Source organism: Dendrobates tinctorius, unplaced genomic scaffold, assembly GCF_039654945.1.
Source record: "Dendrobates tinctorius isolate UK_male_01 unplaced genomic scaffold, ASM3965494v1 ptg000019l, whole genome shotgun sequence".
Taxonomy (NCBI): domain Eukaryota; kingdom Metazoa; phylum Chordata; class Amphibia; order Anura; family Dendrobatidae; genus Dendrobates; species Dendrobates tinctorius.
In genome coordinates, this window is record NW_027361687.1 from 27,088,752 (window position 1) to 27,108,028 (window position 19,277).

A 19,277-nucleotide genomic window follows, 5' to 3' on the forward strand; every position below is an offset into this window, starting at 1 on the left:
CCCATGGAAGCCTGCTTTGATTTGACGGATAGTGTTACACACAGTTGACTTTCCTATCAAGCATCACAATGGGTTAGAACTTTTTATAAATCTACTACATTGTGTTTGCATGTCACCCCAAGAGTTAAGAATCAGCTTGGCTACATCCGAATGAGCATGAATAGGAAAGTGACCATATAAACAATATTTAAGGCAGCAGTCGCTGAAGGAGCGTGCTGTATGTGAGACATAGAGGTGGAGGAAAGTATCCTCCTCATGTTACTGGGACTGAGAAGGCAGTGGGTAGGACATAATGACTGCAAACCACATTGTTATTGGATAAGGCTGGTTCCATACACAATGTACAGGACACAATGACTGGAGGGAAGGCGGCGAGTATCCAGGACACAGTGGGGGAGATGTGTTGCTGTAGAAGTGACTGCTCCTCCTGCCAATCACAGTCTGTCCCTCCCCAGCAGCAGACCCAGCTCTGTGCACTTACATGCACTTTAATGAACACAATTCTCAGCTACCAGGAGGGAGACTCTCAGGAGTGAGTACTCTGGGCAAGCTTTCTGCTTTACACCTGCATAGGAATGGTGGGGAGGGGGCTTTGTACTGTATCAGCTCTGGAATCAGGGCAGCTGGTAGTTTTTGTAAACTCTTCAGTGGTGGAAAAAGGCTCTTTGTAAAATCGGTGTACATGGAGCAGTGGTCTTTGTGACAACACAGCTGAGCTAGTGGGGCTGATGGTGTTGTCACAAGTGCTAAGTGTTTTCTAAACCTCATCCTCTACCTGCTTCTTCTGCACTTTAGAAGGATGTGTTGACTTACTGTGATTTATAGGGTCTAGGAAGGCTATCACCAGGCGGGTCATGCATAATTGGACTTGGCACTGTTTACCAATAAGGAAACTTTGTATAGTGGGGTTTGTTTGATAAAGTAACTTTCTGGAAAGCTGTTGATGTTGACCTATTGTGCGACCTAGAGTGGTTGGGTGATTGGACATTGAAACTTCAAGAGAGTTTTAATAGAAGTTACTGTAACTTTCTTTACCCGTTTTGCAGCTTTTTCGCAGTTCACCCAACAATTTAATCTCTTATTGGATGATGGTATCATTCTTTGCATCTCAAGATATTCTCCGTTTTCTCCACCTGCAAGGCGTAGATAGGGTTTTCTCCACCTATCCTGATGGGTTGACTGTTTTTGACCATCAGCCCATCCAACAACTCAGTCAGTACCTCTTACTTGGTGATGTCATACATTGCAAATCACAGTGTCATTAATCACATCCCAGGACAAACTTTAGTCTTCTCCTACCGCGGGACACAAAAAGTGTGTGTTAGGCTAGTTTCACACTAGCGTTTTTTTTTTTTTTGCACTGCGCTGTGTGCGCAGTCCAAACGCATACAAAAAAATGCATATTTTATGTGCATGCGGTTTAACCAGTTTGACTCTTAAAACGCATGCGATTTTAAACGCTGACGTGCCCATATCCATGCGCACGCCAGCATTCCCATAGACTGTAATGTGTTTTTTTTGCGCATTCCGTGCGCATTTTTTACACAGGTTGGGCGCACAAAAAAATGCAACAGGGTGCGTCCGGCGCTCATAGGCGCACAAAACGCATACAAACGCTAGACAATGCGCACCCTGCTAAACATAGGGGAGCATTGCGCATGCGCATGTATGAAACCAGCCTTATACCTATCATGATCAGTTTTACAGTTTTTAACCCTCAGCATGTCCAGCAGCTGAGAATCTCATATTAGGTGATGTCATCATACTTGTAATGATGATGTCATTAATCACGTCCCATGACTTTCTAGGTTTTTTCCGCCTCTAGAGGGCAGGAAGGGTTTGTTATACCTATCATGATGGATTGACAGTTTTTTGACCGTCAGCCCATCTAATAGTTAAGGACCTGTTATTAGGTGATGTCATCACAGTGGAAATGATGATGTTATTAGACACATTTCACATTTGTTTTTTTCATTTGATATGGCGTTGAAACATGGTGTGAATAAAAAAAACCTTGTTATTGTAATTGTTGAAGAATCCTTTTACTCCAGTAGAGCAGCCCACCTTACGTGTTTTGTCCAACTGGATCCAATGTTTCCTGTAGGATTTAACCACCAGCCATCAGGCAACTTCAGCTGTTTTTCTTCATGCCTACATAGGAGTTGTGCCGGTCACTACTCCACCAGATGAGCATTAACCAAATAGTCACCCGCTGTCTTTCCATATTGTATCACCCCATTGTACGCTCTGTTCCCCACATCTAGATTTCTTCATTATCCAGTGACTAAGTATCTCTTATTAGCGGATGTCATCACACTTGAAGTGATGTTGTCATTATTCACACCACATCACAGTCTCAGTTTTCTCTACCCCTAGAGGACAGAAAGGGTTTGTTATACCGTGATGGATTGACAGCTTTTGACCATCAGCCCATCCAATAGCTAAGGATCTTTTATTAAGTGATAGAAATAATGATGTAATTAATTCTAATATGTACTTAAAGGGATCCTGTCAGCTGTTTTGGCCGCTATAAGGTGCGGCCACTGCCTTTCAGGGCTTATCTACAGCATTCTATAACGCTGTATATCTGCCCCTGATTCGACATGAAAGATAAGAAAAATAAGTTTTATTATACTCGTTGCAGGCGGTCCGGTCCGATGGGTGCCGTAGGTCCGGGTCCAGCGCCGCCCATCTTCTTATGATCATAGTTCTCCTGCTTGCTTCATGGCTCCCTGGCATTGCACTCCTGTATATGCGTACTTATCTGCCCTAATGAGGGAAGAGCAGATTCCTGCAGTGCACAGGCGCTGGGCCTCTCTGTCCTTACCTGGCACCTGCGCACTGCAGTACTTTGCTCTGCCCTCATCAGGCCAGATCAGTACGCCTGCGCAGGAGCACCATGCCAGGGAGCCTGTAAAGCAAGCAGGAGGGCGGCATCGCAAAAAAAGATGGGAGGTGCCAGACTCGGACCTGTGACACTCATCGGACCGGACCGCCCCCCCCCCCGGTGAGTATAATAAAAGATATTTTTCTTATCTTTCAGGTCAGATCGGGAACTTATCTATAGCATTATAGAATGCTGTAGATAAGCCCTGAAAGACAGTGGCCGCATCTTATATCGACCAAACCTGGTGACAGGTTCCCTTTAATTTACTCCTTTGCACCTCGGTATTGTAGAAAGGGTTCCTAACAATGGATAATGTCAATAGAAAGGTACCAGCTTACCCAGTATAAACAAACAAGTCAATTAGTCAAGTTGGTCTTCAAAAAAAAAAAAAGTACAAGTCTTTCTTGAGACAGGAATGAGTGTAAGCAATCTTACTATCGTATCATTAATTATGAGATATTTTGCATTGGTTTGTGAAATTTTCTACTGATTGTTCACCAGTAAACATATTGATAGATTTTGATCTTTCACCTTGCCAGTTCTGCTATGTGAACACATATGGGTAAGAAATGCCAGCAGAAGTGACCCACTGCCAAGGAAAAACAACCAGCAGATGTCAGGCTCAAATCAGCTGTATCTACTCTACACCAGGCAGCTGTGAACCGCACATCTGGTTTTGAGCTCATAGCAGCTGATTGTGATGATTTGCTGTGTACTAAATGCAGGCGGTGAGCGGGGATTATACGATCAACCAGTACAGACAATACTATAATAGGGAACATAGAAAGTTACCAGTGCTACCAATAAACCTATAGCTGTAATGTATGTGGCATATGCTCCTTCGTTCCGATTTTGTTCCTTACATGGCATGGGACATAAGTAAAAATTGTATGGGTCCAGTCACTGAGAACCCCAGAATTGCTAGAAAGCGCAAACCCACTCCTTCTTCTATGACCCATCAAGCTAAGAATTTGTAGCCTTCAAATTATGCTATAGATCTCTCTATTGACTTGAGAAGAGCTTTGAGTCTACCGATTTGATGTTAGAAGCTGCTGAACCACCACTAAATCTACGACTCAAGTTATGTTGACAAGGTTGTGAACAGAAACATAAAGAAGACCTTTTTACTAGATTTTTTATTTAAATGGAGTACCTCCTCCAATTGCCACTGTTCCACTCATTCTGGAACCGTTTTTCTTCTGTGCCCCTCCGTTCCAAAGTTATATCCCAAGAATCAAATTTTCTCTTCAACCAACTGGGCCGATAGTACAAAACTTCCCTGTGGGCGTTTGCTTTTGTTTTGTCCTCTGAGGCTGGACAATGAAAACAAAGCCACACCCACAGGGATGTTTTGTGATACACGCCCAGTTGGTTGAAGGGAAATTTTGCATCTTTATTACAGGGGGGCATAACTTTGGAACGGTGGGGCATAGAAGAAAAACTGTTCCGGAATCAATGGAGCAGTGGTAAATGGAGGGGGTCCTAGTGAAAGAACCTCTTTTAAGAAGCCAGTCCCACAAATTTCCTATCAGTGCAGACAGGTAAAACCTCTTTGACATCTCTGCGGAATTCTTTTTGTAGTTATTAAAATGTTTCTAGATTAGCAGGTAAAAGTGACAGTCACCTACTAATTAGCAACTTGATGTTTTCTGATCTGCATTTATGTGATGGAGAACCCAAGGTACAGATGCTGGCTTATTTTACCTCACTACAGCTTGTTTGATAGATAGTTCTTATTAGCAAATCTCTTAAGTGATGTCATCACACTGGCAATGATGATGTCATTATTCACATCCTATGACATTTTCAGTTCACTTCTTCTCTGGAGTACAGAAAGAGTTGGGTACACATCATGATAGGTTGACATGAGAAGGATTGGCAGTATGTATCCAAGCAACCAATTTGTTCTTCCCTTGAGAAAAGCCACCACCAGTGGCATCTACCAGCAGCTTACCCCACCGGGTCATCTGTTCATGTGTATGGGGAAGACGAAGCATCTAGCCTACTATGTTAGATGTATGAGCAACTTTAGGTCTGATTCACACATTTGTGTTTCATCATGAAGAGTATGAAAAGTGATGCACGGGTAGGGTCGGCAGAGAGACTTCTAACCTGTCACTGACAGTTTTATAGGCATATATGAAGCTGTCAAGTCTGGGTCTGCAGACCCGCGGCTGGTCCGTACTCGTACTGTGAAACACAGATGTGTTAAATCTGTTCTTATCTGAAGTGGAGAACTTCTACAAAAACTCTCTAAGGCCAGTTTCACGTGCTTGACATTCACTGCCCAAGTATGGATTCCTCGTGGGTCTCCTGACAAAAACTCAACAGCCTCCTAGGCATGCATGAGGCTGTAGAGTTCTGATATGTAAACCCATGGCCAGACCAGAATCATGGTCCGTACTCAGACTGTGAATGTCCAAAGTGTGAAATCGGCTTTAGGCTGTATTCATACATCTGTGTGTCACCGTCTGTGGTTCCCAGATTGGCTGTGGAGTTCCTGTCTCAAACTCAATGGCCTGAAGGCATTTATAAGGCTGTCACATTTGGGTAAGCAGACCCTCAGCAGGCCCGTATGGATGTGTGAATCCAGCCTTATCTGGAGCGGAGTCCGGTTTCACATGTTCAACATTTACTGTCCAAGTACAGACCCCTCGCAGGTCTCCTGACCAAAACTCAACGCCTCATACTCATATATGAGTCTGAGTTCCGGTATGGAGACTCCTGGCAGATCCAGATATTATGGTCCGTACTGGAATTGCAAGTGTCGGATTCACACATTCATGTGTCATGGTCCAAGTACGGCCCGTGATTGGCCACTGGTCTCCTGACCCGTAGATGACAGCCTCATTTATGCTTATGAGACAGTTGAGTTTTGGTCAGTGGACCTGTGGCCGGTCACTGTACTCATAAATGTGTGATTCCAGCCTCTGAAGGACCCAGCTTGTTTGAGTAGCACGCGAGCACCCATAGATTTCAATAAGAACTTTGTAATGCTACATTTCACCTGTGGTGGCGCTGCATGCCACGTTTAGGTTCTCAATGAACCTTTATAATTAGAAATATCTTAATTAGACTTCCGAAATTAGATGTTTTTTGATGAAATATGTTCTCTTCTTTACTGGAGACTCCAGAAAATGGGACTTATTTTTCCCAAAAAGAAAGAAATAATGAAGGGAAGTACAAAGGAGGCTTCATCGCTGATGTTTTGTCAGTGATCAGCTGCTCTCACAAGCATGTTCTGCTTTCAGCCTCCAAACATGACTCAGCAGCGCCGGGCTGACATGTTAACTCCCACAATGCAATGCTGCACAACAGAGACTACTACTTTCACAACAATGCTAGGGCTTGCATCGTGGTCACAACTTAGAGAAGTAAATAACAAAGAAAACACATGGGGGTGGGGGACATCAGCAAAATGAAAGTAGGAAGTAGCTAAAATAATGACATTAGAGAAATCATGGAAGGCAAAAAACAAGAGCTCTTAGACTGTAAGCTTGCGAGCAGGGCCCTCATTCCTCTTGGTATCTGTTTTGATCTGTGATTATTGTTATGCTGTAATGTCTATTGTCTGTACAAATCCCCTCTGAAATGTAAAGTGCTGCGGAATATGTCGGCGCTATAGAAATAAAATTATTGTTATTATAAGATGGATTCACATCTGAAATACATTAAAGGGACACTCTAGACTAAAGTATATTTATTGTCTACTACATATTTCTGCCACTTTTTACTATAGTCTATGGCCTTGGTTATCAAAAAAGCCTAAAAGAAAAAAACATTGTTGTTGCCCAAAGTAACCAATCACAGCATAGCTTTCATTTTTAAACACCTCTTTATAAAATGAAAGCTACACAGTGATTGGTTGCTATGGGTAACAGACTGTGGTGATCAATCTGCCCTAGGTTCAGCAATTTCTTGCGTTTTTTTTAAGATCTACGCTTCTGGTTATTGTATGGGACCTTTCAGGTCATGTACACACATAGAGTAAATTCTGCGGTTTTTTTTTCAGCTGTATTCTTTTTACGCAATCTATTGCATTTATCAGTTCAAACAAAATGGATGTGATTTCACGAAAACTCCTGAAGTGTGTGATTTTGGTGCTTTTTTTCTCTATTGTCTTTTGTGGGCACACTGAAAAAATGCGTGCGTTTTTAGTGCAAAATCAAAGATTTTCTATACTATAAAAAATGCCTTAAAAACACTCCGCATGAATTAAAGGGGAAAATACATCTAAAAACAAAGCGAAGGAACAATAATCAGGTAAGATTTTTATTGCAGAAAACATGCGGATAATTATTATTATTATTATTATTGTTATTTATTATTATAACGCCATTTATTCCATGGCGCTTTACATGTGAGGAGGTGTATACATAATACATACAAGTACAGTAATATTAAACAATACAAGTCACGACTGGTACAGGATGAGAGAGGACCCTGCCCGCGAGGGCTCACAATCTACAAGGGATGGGTGAGGATACAGTAGGCGAGGGTAGAGCTGGTCGTGCAGCGGTTTGGTCGGTCGGTGGTTACTGCAGGTTGTAGGCTTGTCGGAAGGGGTAGGTCTTCAAGTTCTAATAAGCAGCTGAGAAATAAAATGCGCAACATTTACGCTACATGTGAACAGAGCCTGACTGTTTACTTATGGGGATAGCAGATCTGGCCTGTACATGTAGTAAAGAGATCTGATTACCAATCTGTAATGAACCATGCACCTACGTGAGCGGCACAGGACAGGGACAAGTTTACGTTTGCTGGATGTAGGCAATGAAGGCATCCACTTCAAAATCCAAGGCAAGAAACTTTTTGCAGTGCTCGTGAGTAGAGTTAGTGCGATAGTGGCCACTGGACTGGAGCCCCGAGAATCGGCTCTTACCTGGTGGCATCCATGGCTCCTCTTATTATTAGTAGGCCTGGCGGGGCTCCACAATATACAGTATGTGTCACCGCAACGGTGACATCATGCCAGGCCAGCTAATCAAAAGATGCCCGGAGTTACGAGACAGTTCTCGGGGCTGCCCTCCAGCAACCACCGACATGGCCACTATAACGGGTCATTTCGCACCAACTCCACTGATGGTTATGAAAGCCAAGATAGTGAACCAGCTGTTTTCAGAAAGGTGTATGACGGCCTCCCAACTCTTCCAGGGGAGATAAGGATTTGGTGCTTTGATTTCAATCTCCTGATCCTTCTTCTCTTGCAGGGTGATGAGCTGCTACCGGATGATTCGGGCAGCGGCCTACCATAGAGCACACATGGACTCTCAGCTGAGCTGAGCATTCATGTGCTTGAGAAAGACTGCAGTTGACCGAAAGAGCATTTGGCCAAATTGTATGGTCACGTTAAGAATAGGTCTGTTTACACTGTGTGGCTACAACACGTGACAGAACTGTGCTGCAAAAACCCATGTGGCTTTATGGCAGTGACTCTCATTAACACAACAACACTGGGCAATCCTTGGTAAAACCACATATATACGTATCTTGTTTGCTGCCCCAGCAAAGTTGCTATATCTGAGTATTTCTGTAGGATTGTATTTCTGTAGGATTTATTCAATCTATGCTGTTTAGTTGCAGTAATTGCTGCACAGCACAGAACCCGGTGTCAAAAAAGGTAAAACTGCCTTAGTTCAAAGCTAAGCCCCCTACACACATCCATATAAAACAGGTACCGGAAAAATCACTACTGGTGTCTTTAGTGCTTTGGATCAGTGTGCCATCAGTGTTTCATCTGTGTTTTTCCAATATGGATAAAGAAAGAATTAAATTACTAATCTAATAATAATCTTTATATAGCGCTAACATATTCCACAGCGCTTTACAGTTTGCACACATTATCATCACTGTCCCCGATGGGGCTCACAATCTAAATTCTCTATCAGTATGTCTTTAGAGTGTGGGAGAAACCAGAGTACTTGGAGGAAACCCACACAAACACGGGGAGAACATACAAACTCCTTGCAGATGTTGTCCTTGGTATGATTCAAACCCAGGACTGCAGCACTGCAAGGCTGCAGCGCTAATCACTGAGCCATCGTGCTGCCCTCTACACTTTGCACTGTTAAACATGTACAACACACGGATGGCACACGGTTGCCATCCGTGGGCTGTACATGTTTTCCACGGACCCATAGACTCCAATTGGCTCTCGTCATCCATGCTGCTGCAAAAAAAAAACGGACATGTGAAGATCACCATAGGTTATAATGGGTACATTTGTCATCTGTGTAGAAAACAGATACCACAAGTACTGCAAACACGGCCATGTGAAGGAGGCCTACACATTTGGGTATGTGCACACAGAGTCTTTTTGCTGAGTTTTCAGAACAGAAACTTACGTTTTTAAGATTTTCCCCTGTGGCAACCACCTGAACTCATCAAAAAAATGTTCAAAAGCGACTTTCTGATGGAAAACCTCTAAGGCTGGTTTCACATTAGCGCTTTTTAAGCGCACGCACGGCCGGGGGTAGCTCCGCCCCCGAGCCGGCTCTCTGCCCGGCGTGCCCGCCCCTTGCTTGTAGCGCCGCCTCCTAGCGCACAGCGGCGCCTGCGATCGGCGCACCCTATCTTTAGCATAGGGTGCGCAGATCGTGCGCAGGCCGTGCGCTAGTTGCGCTTTGACCTGCGCTGCACACTTTTGACGGTGCGCCGTGCGCGCCAAAATCAAACTTTTTGGATTTTGGCGCGCACGGCGCACCGTCAAAAGTGCGCAGCGCAGGTCAAAGCGCAACTAGCGCACGGCCTGCGCACGATCTGCGCACCCTATGCTAAAGATAGGGTGCGCCGATCGCAGGCACCGCTGTGCGCTAGGAGGCGGTGCTACAAGCAAGGGGCGGGCACGCCGGGCAGAGAGCCGGTTCCGGGCCGGAGCTACCCCCGGCCGTGCGTGCGCTTAAAAAGCGCTAATGTGAAACCAGCCTAAGAGACGCTGTGTGCACATACATGACCTTTTTCTGCTTCCTAAGAGAACTCCAGTATTTTTGCTGAGTTTTGGGAGCAAAAACTAGAATTTTTGAGATTTGGAGGAGATTGTACAGTTGTCTCTCGGTTTTCACTCACTTTCTGCTCGTGAATCTCTTTGAAAAACATAATGTGCACATAACCTAAGGCTATATGCACGCCGAGTGTTTTTTTTTAGGATGTTTTGAAGTAGAAACAGAGCAGAATCTCCAAATTTTTGAAGAGTTTGGGCTTTGAGGAGGATTTGGAGAGCTTCCACTCAGTTTCTGCTCCAAAAAGACTTCACATGCACGTAGCCACTGAGTAGTGATGAGCGAATGTGCTCGTATAAGGTGTTATCTGAGCATGCTCGGGTGCTAACCCAGTGACTTCAGCGTACTCTAATAATATGTTTGAGTCCCCGCGCTTCCATGTCTCATGGCTGTTCGACTGCCGCAACACATGCAGGGATTGCCTGTTTGTTAGGCTATCCCAGCATGTGTTGCAGCTGTCCAGCACCCGTGAGACATGGAAGCGCGCCAAAGAAACTCGGTTAGCACCCGAGCATGCTCAGATAACACCTTATCCGAGCACGTTTGCTGATCACTAGCACTGAAAACTGAGCGGAAACTCTCTAAATCCTACTCAAAAACTCAAAACGCCTTAAAACTTTTGAGTTTATGCTCAGTTTCTCTTCCAAAACTCTGCAAAAAGACTCAATGTTCACATAGCCAAATAAAGCAGGAGCAAAATCTGCAGCAGATCAGTGGCAATATCTGCTTTATACATGGATTTGTCACAAATTTTACTGCTGATTTCACTCTATACATTAAAAAAGAGTAATATTGCAGAAGAAATATATGAAAAGGTTATCACTTCCTGGGCGTCACTGCTTCTGTAACTTCATTCACATCTAAAGAAGTTGCAGCAGAAACAGCTTAGTTCAGCCACACTCGGCTGCATCTTAAGGCTATGTGCACACGTAATTTTGAGAGTTGCAAATTTGTCCCCGCGGTTTCACACCTCACAATGGAGAAGGTGTGAAACCGCAGCAGATTCCGCACAAAGAATTGACATGCTGCGGATTGTAACCCGCAGCAAATCCGCAGCATGTGCACAGCGTTTTTGGTTTCACCATTGAAAACAATGGTACTGTACAACGCAGCAGAAACTGCTGCGGACCCGCAGGGCCAGAAACACTGCGGATCCGCAGCAGAATCCGCAGCGTGTGCACATAGCCTTAGCCATAACAGGCTGTGATGAGAGTAACCCTTTAATGTGTTGAGTGATTGTTGCAGTCTACAAGATTGCACACAACTGAATGCATTGTTCTGGCCTGCAGATGTGACTCAGGAGTTAAAATCAATCAGTAGCATTGCAAAAAGCCCAGGGCTAAAAAGTGATAGGAGACACATGACCTTCTTGTGTAGTTGCACAGACACTGCATAGTATGAGATAATTTTTTCCTAGAAGCAATGTCTTTGTACACAAGGCACGTGTGTCATGATTTTCCGATGTATGAAACCGGACGCATATATAAGTGCGTTAAAGGGGTTATTTCCATCTTCAGAGATGGCTACTGCAGGATACAGCTGGCAAAAACAAGCACTTCTGACATTTAATGCTTCTTAAAATTTGCTGCCATTCTTGAGATATTAACACTTTTCTTTTGCTTACTGCTTGTTGCCTAGCAGACTGACCACCGATGGTGTCTGGCGTGTTAACATTGCACAAAATTATTAGGTGGTAACAGTGCACTCAAGCGATCTGGACAGTTTCAAACAGTTTACAAGCTCAATATAAAAGAGCATGTAACTGTGGGGTACTCGGTACTGGGCCTGTATCAGTGGGATGTGTCACAGCGGCGGTGACCCGGACCGTGGCCCTGGGCGCCCAAGTAATTAAAGAGATGTGAATGGTGGAATGTAGTTAGATGAATAGTTCGTGACGCCACCTGTGGTGTTCGGCAAGGGAGGTGTTAAGCCGACGCTGCAGACAGATCCTCTGGGACAGATGGTGTGGAGCAGCGAGGATGGTATAGCCCTCCACAGGCAGGGCTGTTGTCCCAGGGCAGTGTAGATGTGAAGACACTTAGATGATGTAGTGTCCGGTGCAGGGAATGTAGCAGTGCCAGGCGGACGGACGCAGGAAGGAATGGAGGACACCAGGGCATGTAGATCCAAAGCTTTACTCACAGTCTGTAGTGCCCGCTTCTGTGCCGTGTCCTCCGGGTCAGGGACTCAGTCAACCTCCAGGCAAGATGGAATGCTCCCTTCCACACTCCGCCAACTTATGTGCCTTTCCTGAACATCTCCTCTATAGCACCTTAAGTGTGAAGATCTCCTAGTACTGTGTTACACTGGAGTTCCTCCTGACAGATGTTCCCAAGAACCTCACTTGCACGGCAGACAGCTGTAGCCTGCTTCGGGGACTCACTACTCCTAAGTCCCGGCTCTCTATCCATGTTGCTGTTGTGCCCTCAAGTCTTAGATGGGAGTAGTGCATTTCCAGCCCACTACTCCACCGGTGTCTGCTGCAGAACCAGTAGTGTCCATACAACCTCAGGGACCGGGCCCCGGCCTTGCGCTTAGAACTTCTAGGCAGGGTTCTTCCTCTAACCCACGTCCTCTATGTTCCCTTTACTCCTACGTTCCGTACTTGTCCTTTCCCTTCTATGGAAGCTCAGGCTTCGGTTCAATGTCCTTCTCCTTCTTTCCTTTCCCATGCCAGCTGGTCACTGAGGCAGCTGCAACACTCCTTCCTCCATCCCTCTTCCAGGGATCCCCACTCCTCCTGCGTGGCTTCCTCTCTCCTACTCCACCTCTGAACTCCACTGAACTCAATCCTGGAACTGTCCCACTCTTATATATATATTCTGAACTCCACCTACCTCCCAGCACTTTTAGTGTTCCAAGCAGGGAACCACCAAAGGTGCTCTGCCTCTCTCTAGGCAAAGAGCCACAATGTGGCTTTGCTGAACTACTCTATTGTGTGGGGTGCGAGTGTTGGAGCGTGGTCAGGAGCCTCCAACTTACCTGAATGGTGGGGCACCACACCTTAGGAGAAGGTGCAGTACCTCTGTGGCGACTGAGCCTCAGGGGCACCACATAAGCACTGAGCAATGTTTTGCTGTCTTGTAGCGGTGGTCGGTTTCCAAGGCAACGAGCTGTCAATGAAAGAAAAGTGTTAGTATCTCAAGAACAGATGAAAATATGATTAAGCAGTAAATTGCAAAATTGCTTGTATTTGCAAGGACTGTCGGACAACCTCCTTTTATGAAGATGGCAATCACTTCTTTAAGGATTCATACACTTGGAACTTGTACAACTCTGTGCATGAGCTCCTTTTTGAAGGCAATCTGACATCAAGATTGTGGGTATTAAACTACCGGCAAGATATTATAGGTCCACCTTTACCACAATGACTCCATAGGATCTTCACTGTTAACACAATAGTCCTGAACGGATTAACGGCCCACTTCACACAGTTAGCAGGGTTGCCTTTCCGCCTGGCAGTACTGTCCACACCAAGACATGGCTTCCACCGTTATGCCAGTCTTCCCTGCGCAGGGAAATCAGACAGTGAGTACTCAATCAAGCTAAATCTGCTGGTGCTGGGTGAGGAAACAAGCCTTGAAGGCAGAGGTTTGGTAAGTGCACTGTCACGCCCAGAGCACTTAACGTCTATTTGTTCATTTCTTGGGAATGTAGTAAAATTTAGATGATTTAAAGGTGTCGATGGATTTGGCTTTCAAAGGCCTGCAGGACCATATGTGTGATTTGGGTGATATTGATCTTACTGACAGATTCCCATTAATAAGTTTGCTTTGGTAAGTTTCACAAAGGTTGTTGACCTCTTCCCTAAAGGCTCGGATCTTAGTTGTATGGGCAGTTGTAAGTTCATTCAAATCAGACAGGGTCTGTTTACACTAATGGGATGTCATCAGATTCTGACAGATCAAATATCCATTTAAAGTCACTGGAAAATTGATATAAAGATAGTTAAATAAGAAAGAAAGCATTGCAATAGAATAAAGGCACCGATAGTCGTCTGATGAATGTCACACAAAACTGCCCATTTCACTGGAATCGACGGATCATCTAATGTGTACAGGTGGGCCTGACTCTCCCTGACAGCACATATTGGGCGAAAGAAGGGTTCTGTATATTAGACTTCAAAGTTCTCAATACTTTTGAGGTTCCTAGCTGCTGCTTATTCCCCTCCCATAATTGAGAGCCCATGCATGCTCAAGGAAGTTGAGCATGCATGGGTGAGTCCAGAGGAAAAAGTGTCAACTGAGCAAGTTATTTAGGTTTACCATTATATATTTATTGTTAGTAAACACTAGCCATTTATTGATTTCCTTTTGCCACATAAATGAATATGACGTGGGCCATGTCTGACGACTTCCCAGTGTTGTGCAGTTCCTCCTGAAATAGTAAGGTAAAGAAAAAATTATTAACATGCGCAAAGGGAACTTTAGATCGCAGCGTTCAGCTGCATGTCTTTCTATGCAGCCACACGCTCTGCTCCCGAGTGCCGGCGGCAGTGCCGAGCATTGACGTGCAAGACTCGTCCAAGTATGAGCCTTGTCACACATAGCGACGCACCAGTGATCCCGACAACGATATGACCTTGTCAGGATCGCTGGTACATCGCTACATGATCGCTGGTGAGCTGCCAAACAGGCATCGCGGGTAACTAAGGGTGCGCGTCACTTAGTTACCCAGAGCCGCGCGGTGCTTAGAAACCCGCTGTTTACCTTAGATACCAGCTCCCTGCACCAGCACGCTGGTATCTAAGGTACACAGCGGGTAACTAAGTGACGCGCACCCTTAGTTACCCGCGGTTTACATTGGAAACCAGCATCCAGCTTGCTGATCACTGGTCTCCCGCCTGCCACACGCAGCGATGCGTGCTGGCCAGCGGAAGACCAACGACCAAAAAAAGTCCAGGGCATTCGAGCACGATCAGCGATACCCGGCGGGGAGGAGCCGGTCGCTGATAGGTGTCACACACAGCGATATTGCTAGTGAGATCGCTGTTGCGTCACAAAGCTTGTGACTCAGCAGCAATCTCGCTAGCGATCTCGCTGTGTGTGATGGGGGCTTTAGTCTAAGACCGGTTATGCTCAAAACACGTAGACCCGTGTCCTTTTGTTCTCTTTATATGTTTTAATTCCTCCCTGTTTTTGACTACAGTATGTTGCTAATAAAATAAATGTTGTAATATACTTACCTCATTACCTGTGGATTCTGGATTTTTCCCTTTTGCTGCTATATCTACATCCAGACGTCGGTCTGGAGCATCTGTGTACCGCACTTCGATTCAAGGCATTTTTCAACAGTTGTATTTTCAGAACTGACCCTTTTGGAGGAGTGGTGTCTTCTGGCAACTTTCTGATAAAATTAAAGCCCTCATTCCTTTGCTCTTGAGTTTCGCTCTCTATGATTAGTAACTAACTACCCGTTTCTCACTTCTGTCATTCATAGTCTGAATATGGACCATGCTGTCCAGAATGACCCAGGGTTTACTGACATGAACTCAATAGCTTCATAAGCCTGTAGGAGGAAGTAAATTCAGGTTAGTCCATACTCTGTCTATAAAGATCAGACGTGTCTTACCCCCAGACCCTTCATGCTGGCATGCCTTCAAGTGACCATAACTGATCAGTAAAATCCCATAATTGCAAATAAACAGTAATTTTAAATTAGTTTTCTAGTCTTGGTTTGGGGTACAGGGAGCACAGAGCTCGCAGTCATACTGTACTTATCCTGGTGCCTGGCAGGCTCCAATGGCCCCTGAGCTGTATAAGAAGAGACTCGTTATATACATGCCACATGCCAAATGGGAGCCTTACTCCTTTTTATTGGCCTAGGAGCTTCAAATTAAGTCTCTGCCTGCATTTATCTACTATTTTGAAACAGAGATTTCCTAATTCACTCATTAATTCCAAAATTTCGCCCTCCCTACAAGCTGTTTTACTGATGACCCTGACAAATAAATGAAGTGCCATGGAGCCATAGTTATGGCCTACTAATTAACACCAGTAGGAAGTTTACATTAGATGCTCATTAGTACTCTATAAAATGCTTCCCAGAAAATGCTGTGCAGTTCCTCCTAAAATAGCAAATAAAAATGCGTACTAATACCCACAATGGAAGTTTAATTCAATGACTAATAAGCTTATCTGTATAACTGTAGGGTGTAAGGCAGCGGCTTTCACGTCCATGCGGTAGTGAGGCAGTGCTTCAAGATAGTTCAACTTAAATTTCTTTATTTGTTGACTTACTAAATTAATCCAAACTTTTTCATCCGTTACACAGCTGAAACGTCTGTATCAGTCTGTTGCCATTGGCAGCTGAACCACCGTGTAACTCACGAGTGCGGTAATGGCTTTGCTTTAGTCCTGGCTCTGGCCTGTGTTCAGCCTCACACAGACCATACATACACAGAGCCTCCTGCTCTGCTGCTTGCATACCAAACACCGACTCACCCACACCTTATCTGAAAGTTTGAATGGTAATCATGGCCATGGGCCACTCCCAAGATCCGGAGTGGAGGGGGAGATCCGTCCCATTATCTTCCCACAGATCTCTCCAAAAATATAAGCCCATGTCAGGTTTTCCTAAATCTGACTTGGTCAAATAGTTTGACCCAGCCCAAAATCTCTTTTATTTTACACTAGCTGAAGAGCCCAGCGCTGCCCTGGCATAGTAACTAACTACGGTTAGTTATAACAAATTATGATGATTATATCTATATATACGAGGGGCGATCCAAAAGTAATGATAATCAATAATAAACACAATGAATATAGTCAAAAAATGTTTTTATTTTTCTACATAGTCTCCTAACAAGTCTATACATTTAGTCCATCTCTTTTCTAAACTTAGAATTCCCTTCGAAAAAAATTCTTGATCTTGACCCTCAAAAAACTCCCCAACAGCGGTTATCACGTCGCTATTGTCGTCATATTTCTTGCCCCGGAGGTGTTCCTTGAGCCGAGGAAAGAGAAAGAAGTCACTGGGGGCTAGATCTGGCGAATAGGGGGGGTGTTCCACAAGCTCAAAGCCCGCTTCTTGAATGGTAGCCATGGCAACTGCAGCTTTGTGAGCCGGTGCGTTATCTTGGTAAAACAGCACTCCAGCCCGCAGTTTGCCGCGCCTTTTCTCCTTGATAGCCTCCCGCTATCTTATTTGTTCTGCGTAGTAGGAGCCCGTAATAGTGGCTCCTTTCTCCAAATAGTCCACCATAATAATTCCTTCAGCGTCCCAAAAAATGGACGCCATAACCTTCCCTGCTGAGCTTGACACTTTGAATTTCTTCGGCGTCGGTTCGTCAGCTCGTTTCCATGTCATCGATTGTTGTTTAGTTTCGGGATCAAAGTGGTGGATCCAGGTCTCATCCATGGTCAAAAAACGTGACAAAAAATTCTCCTTGTCTGCTTGGAACTTTTCGAGATTTGCTATTGAAATGTCAACTTGTTTCTTCTTTTGCTCGTCGGTTAACATTTTTGGCACCCAACACGCGGAGACCTTTCTCATATGCAATTCTTTTGCAAGGATTCTTTGAATACTGCCATATGAGATCCCTGTGACCTCAGCTACATGCCTGATAGTCACTCTTCGATCTGCCAACACAACTTCTTCAACTTTTTTCATGTTTTCTTCATTGAGGGACGTGGATGGGCGTCCTTCGCGATGTTCATCTTCCGTCGATGTTCTTCCCAGCTTAAATTCCTTGGCCCAACGTGCAACTGTGGAATATGGAGGAGAAGAGTCCCCCAATGCTTCCACCAAGTCGCTGTGTATGTCTTTGGTAGACATTTTTTTTCAAGCAGAGGTATTTGATGACAGCTCTGAGCTCGTTTTTTTCCATTTTGATGTTTACTCCTTGGCAGTTCATATTCAAATGAATGTAGCTCTCGGGAATCGTGGCCTATTTAAGTGATTTTTTTTTTCCTGGACTAGTGGGTACCTAAGAGAGAAGAAAACATTTTATTTTAATTTCTGTGTGCAATAGAAATAACCGATTATCATTACTTTTGGATCACCCCTCGTATCTATATATAATATCTCTCTCTCTGTGTATATATATATATATATATATAGCTGAGTGTAGAGCCCCTCCCACTCCGCATAGCCACATTCACTATAATATCCCACATCATCCCGTCAGCCAGAGCAACCGGACTACTACCCCTAATATCCCACATCATCCCGTCAGCCAAAGCCACCGGACTACTACCCCTAATATCCCACATTGTCCCGTCAGCCAGAGCCACTGGACAACTACCACTAATATCCCACATCATCCCGTCACAGCCGCCGGACTACTACCCCTAATATCCCACATCATCCCGAGCCACTGGACTACTACCCCTAATATCCCACATCATCCCGTCAGTCTGGGATCAGAACCAGAGTGCTGAGTGGAACGGTCCTAACTTCCATACCGGGGATCCCTTTAAGAGAGGCCTGGCATCAGAACCAGAGCACTGACTTCCATATCAATGATCCCTTTAATGGAAGCCTGGGGTGAGAATCAGAGCGCTGAGGGATTTACCCTAATTTCCATACCAGAGATCCCTTTAAGAGAGGCCTTGGGTCAGTACCAAAGCGCAGAGTGGATTTACCCTCACTTCCATACCAGAGATCCCTTTAAGAGGGGCCTGGGGTCAGAATCAGAGCGCAGAGTGGATTTGCCCTCACTTGCATACCGGGGATCCCTTTAAGAGGGGCCTGGGGTCAGAACCAGAGCGATGAGTGGAATTGCCCTAACTTCCATACCAATGATCCCTTTAAGAGAGACTGGGGTCAGAACCAGAGTGCTGAGTGGAATTGCCCTAATTCCATACCAATTATCCCTTTAATAGAATCCTGGGGTCAGAATCAGAGCACTGAGGGATTTGCCCTAACTTACATACAGGAGATCGCTTTAAGAGAGCCTGGGCTCAGTACCAGAGCATTTGGATGCAATTGCCCTAACTTCCATACCGGGGATCAATTTAAGAGATCCTGGGGCCAGAACCAAAGCACTGGATGGATTTGCCCTGACTTCCATAGCAATGATCCCTTTAATAGAAGCCTGGGGTCAGAATCAGAGCGCTGAGGGATTTGCCCTAACTTCCATACCGGAGATCCCTTTAAGAGGGAAGATGTGCCTATGGGATGGAGGATGTGTGATGGGGATATGGGCAGGGTGGGGGTGATTCATTTCTGTCATGTGCTCTCTGCTCCTTTCTGGGGGGCAGACAATGGCTGGGAGCTTATGTTCCGGGGGTGTTGTTGAGTGGGAAAACTGTTGCTCATCGCAACCAATCACAGCTCAGCTTCTTTTCAACCAATGAAAGATGCTTCGTGATTGGTTGGTGATACACACATACATTCAATTTTATATATATACAGGGGTTGGACAAAATAATGGAAACACCTGGAAACAT

General features: G+C 44.9%; 1 protein-coding gene across 1 annotated transcript in view; it reads left to right on the forward strand.

The window, feature by feature from the left end:
• Positions 1 to 469: 469 nt before the first annotated feature.
• BMF (Bcl2 modifying factor) overlaps positions 470 to 19,277 on the forward strand; it is a 94,510-nt gene continuing 75,702 nt past the window's right edge. Inside the window, exon 1 of the mRNA XM_073566746.1 lies at positions 470 to 532. Within this exon, the coding sequence (XP_073422847.1) occupies positions 492 to 532 (41 nt within the window). The 5' untranslated portion in view covers positions 470 to 491. The remainder of the gene's footprint in view (positions 533 to 19,277) is intronic.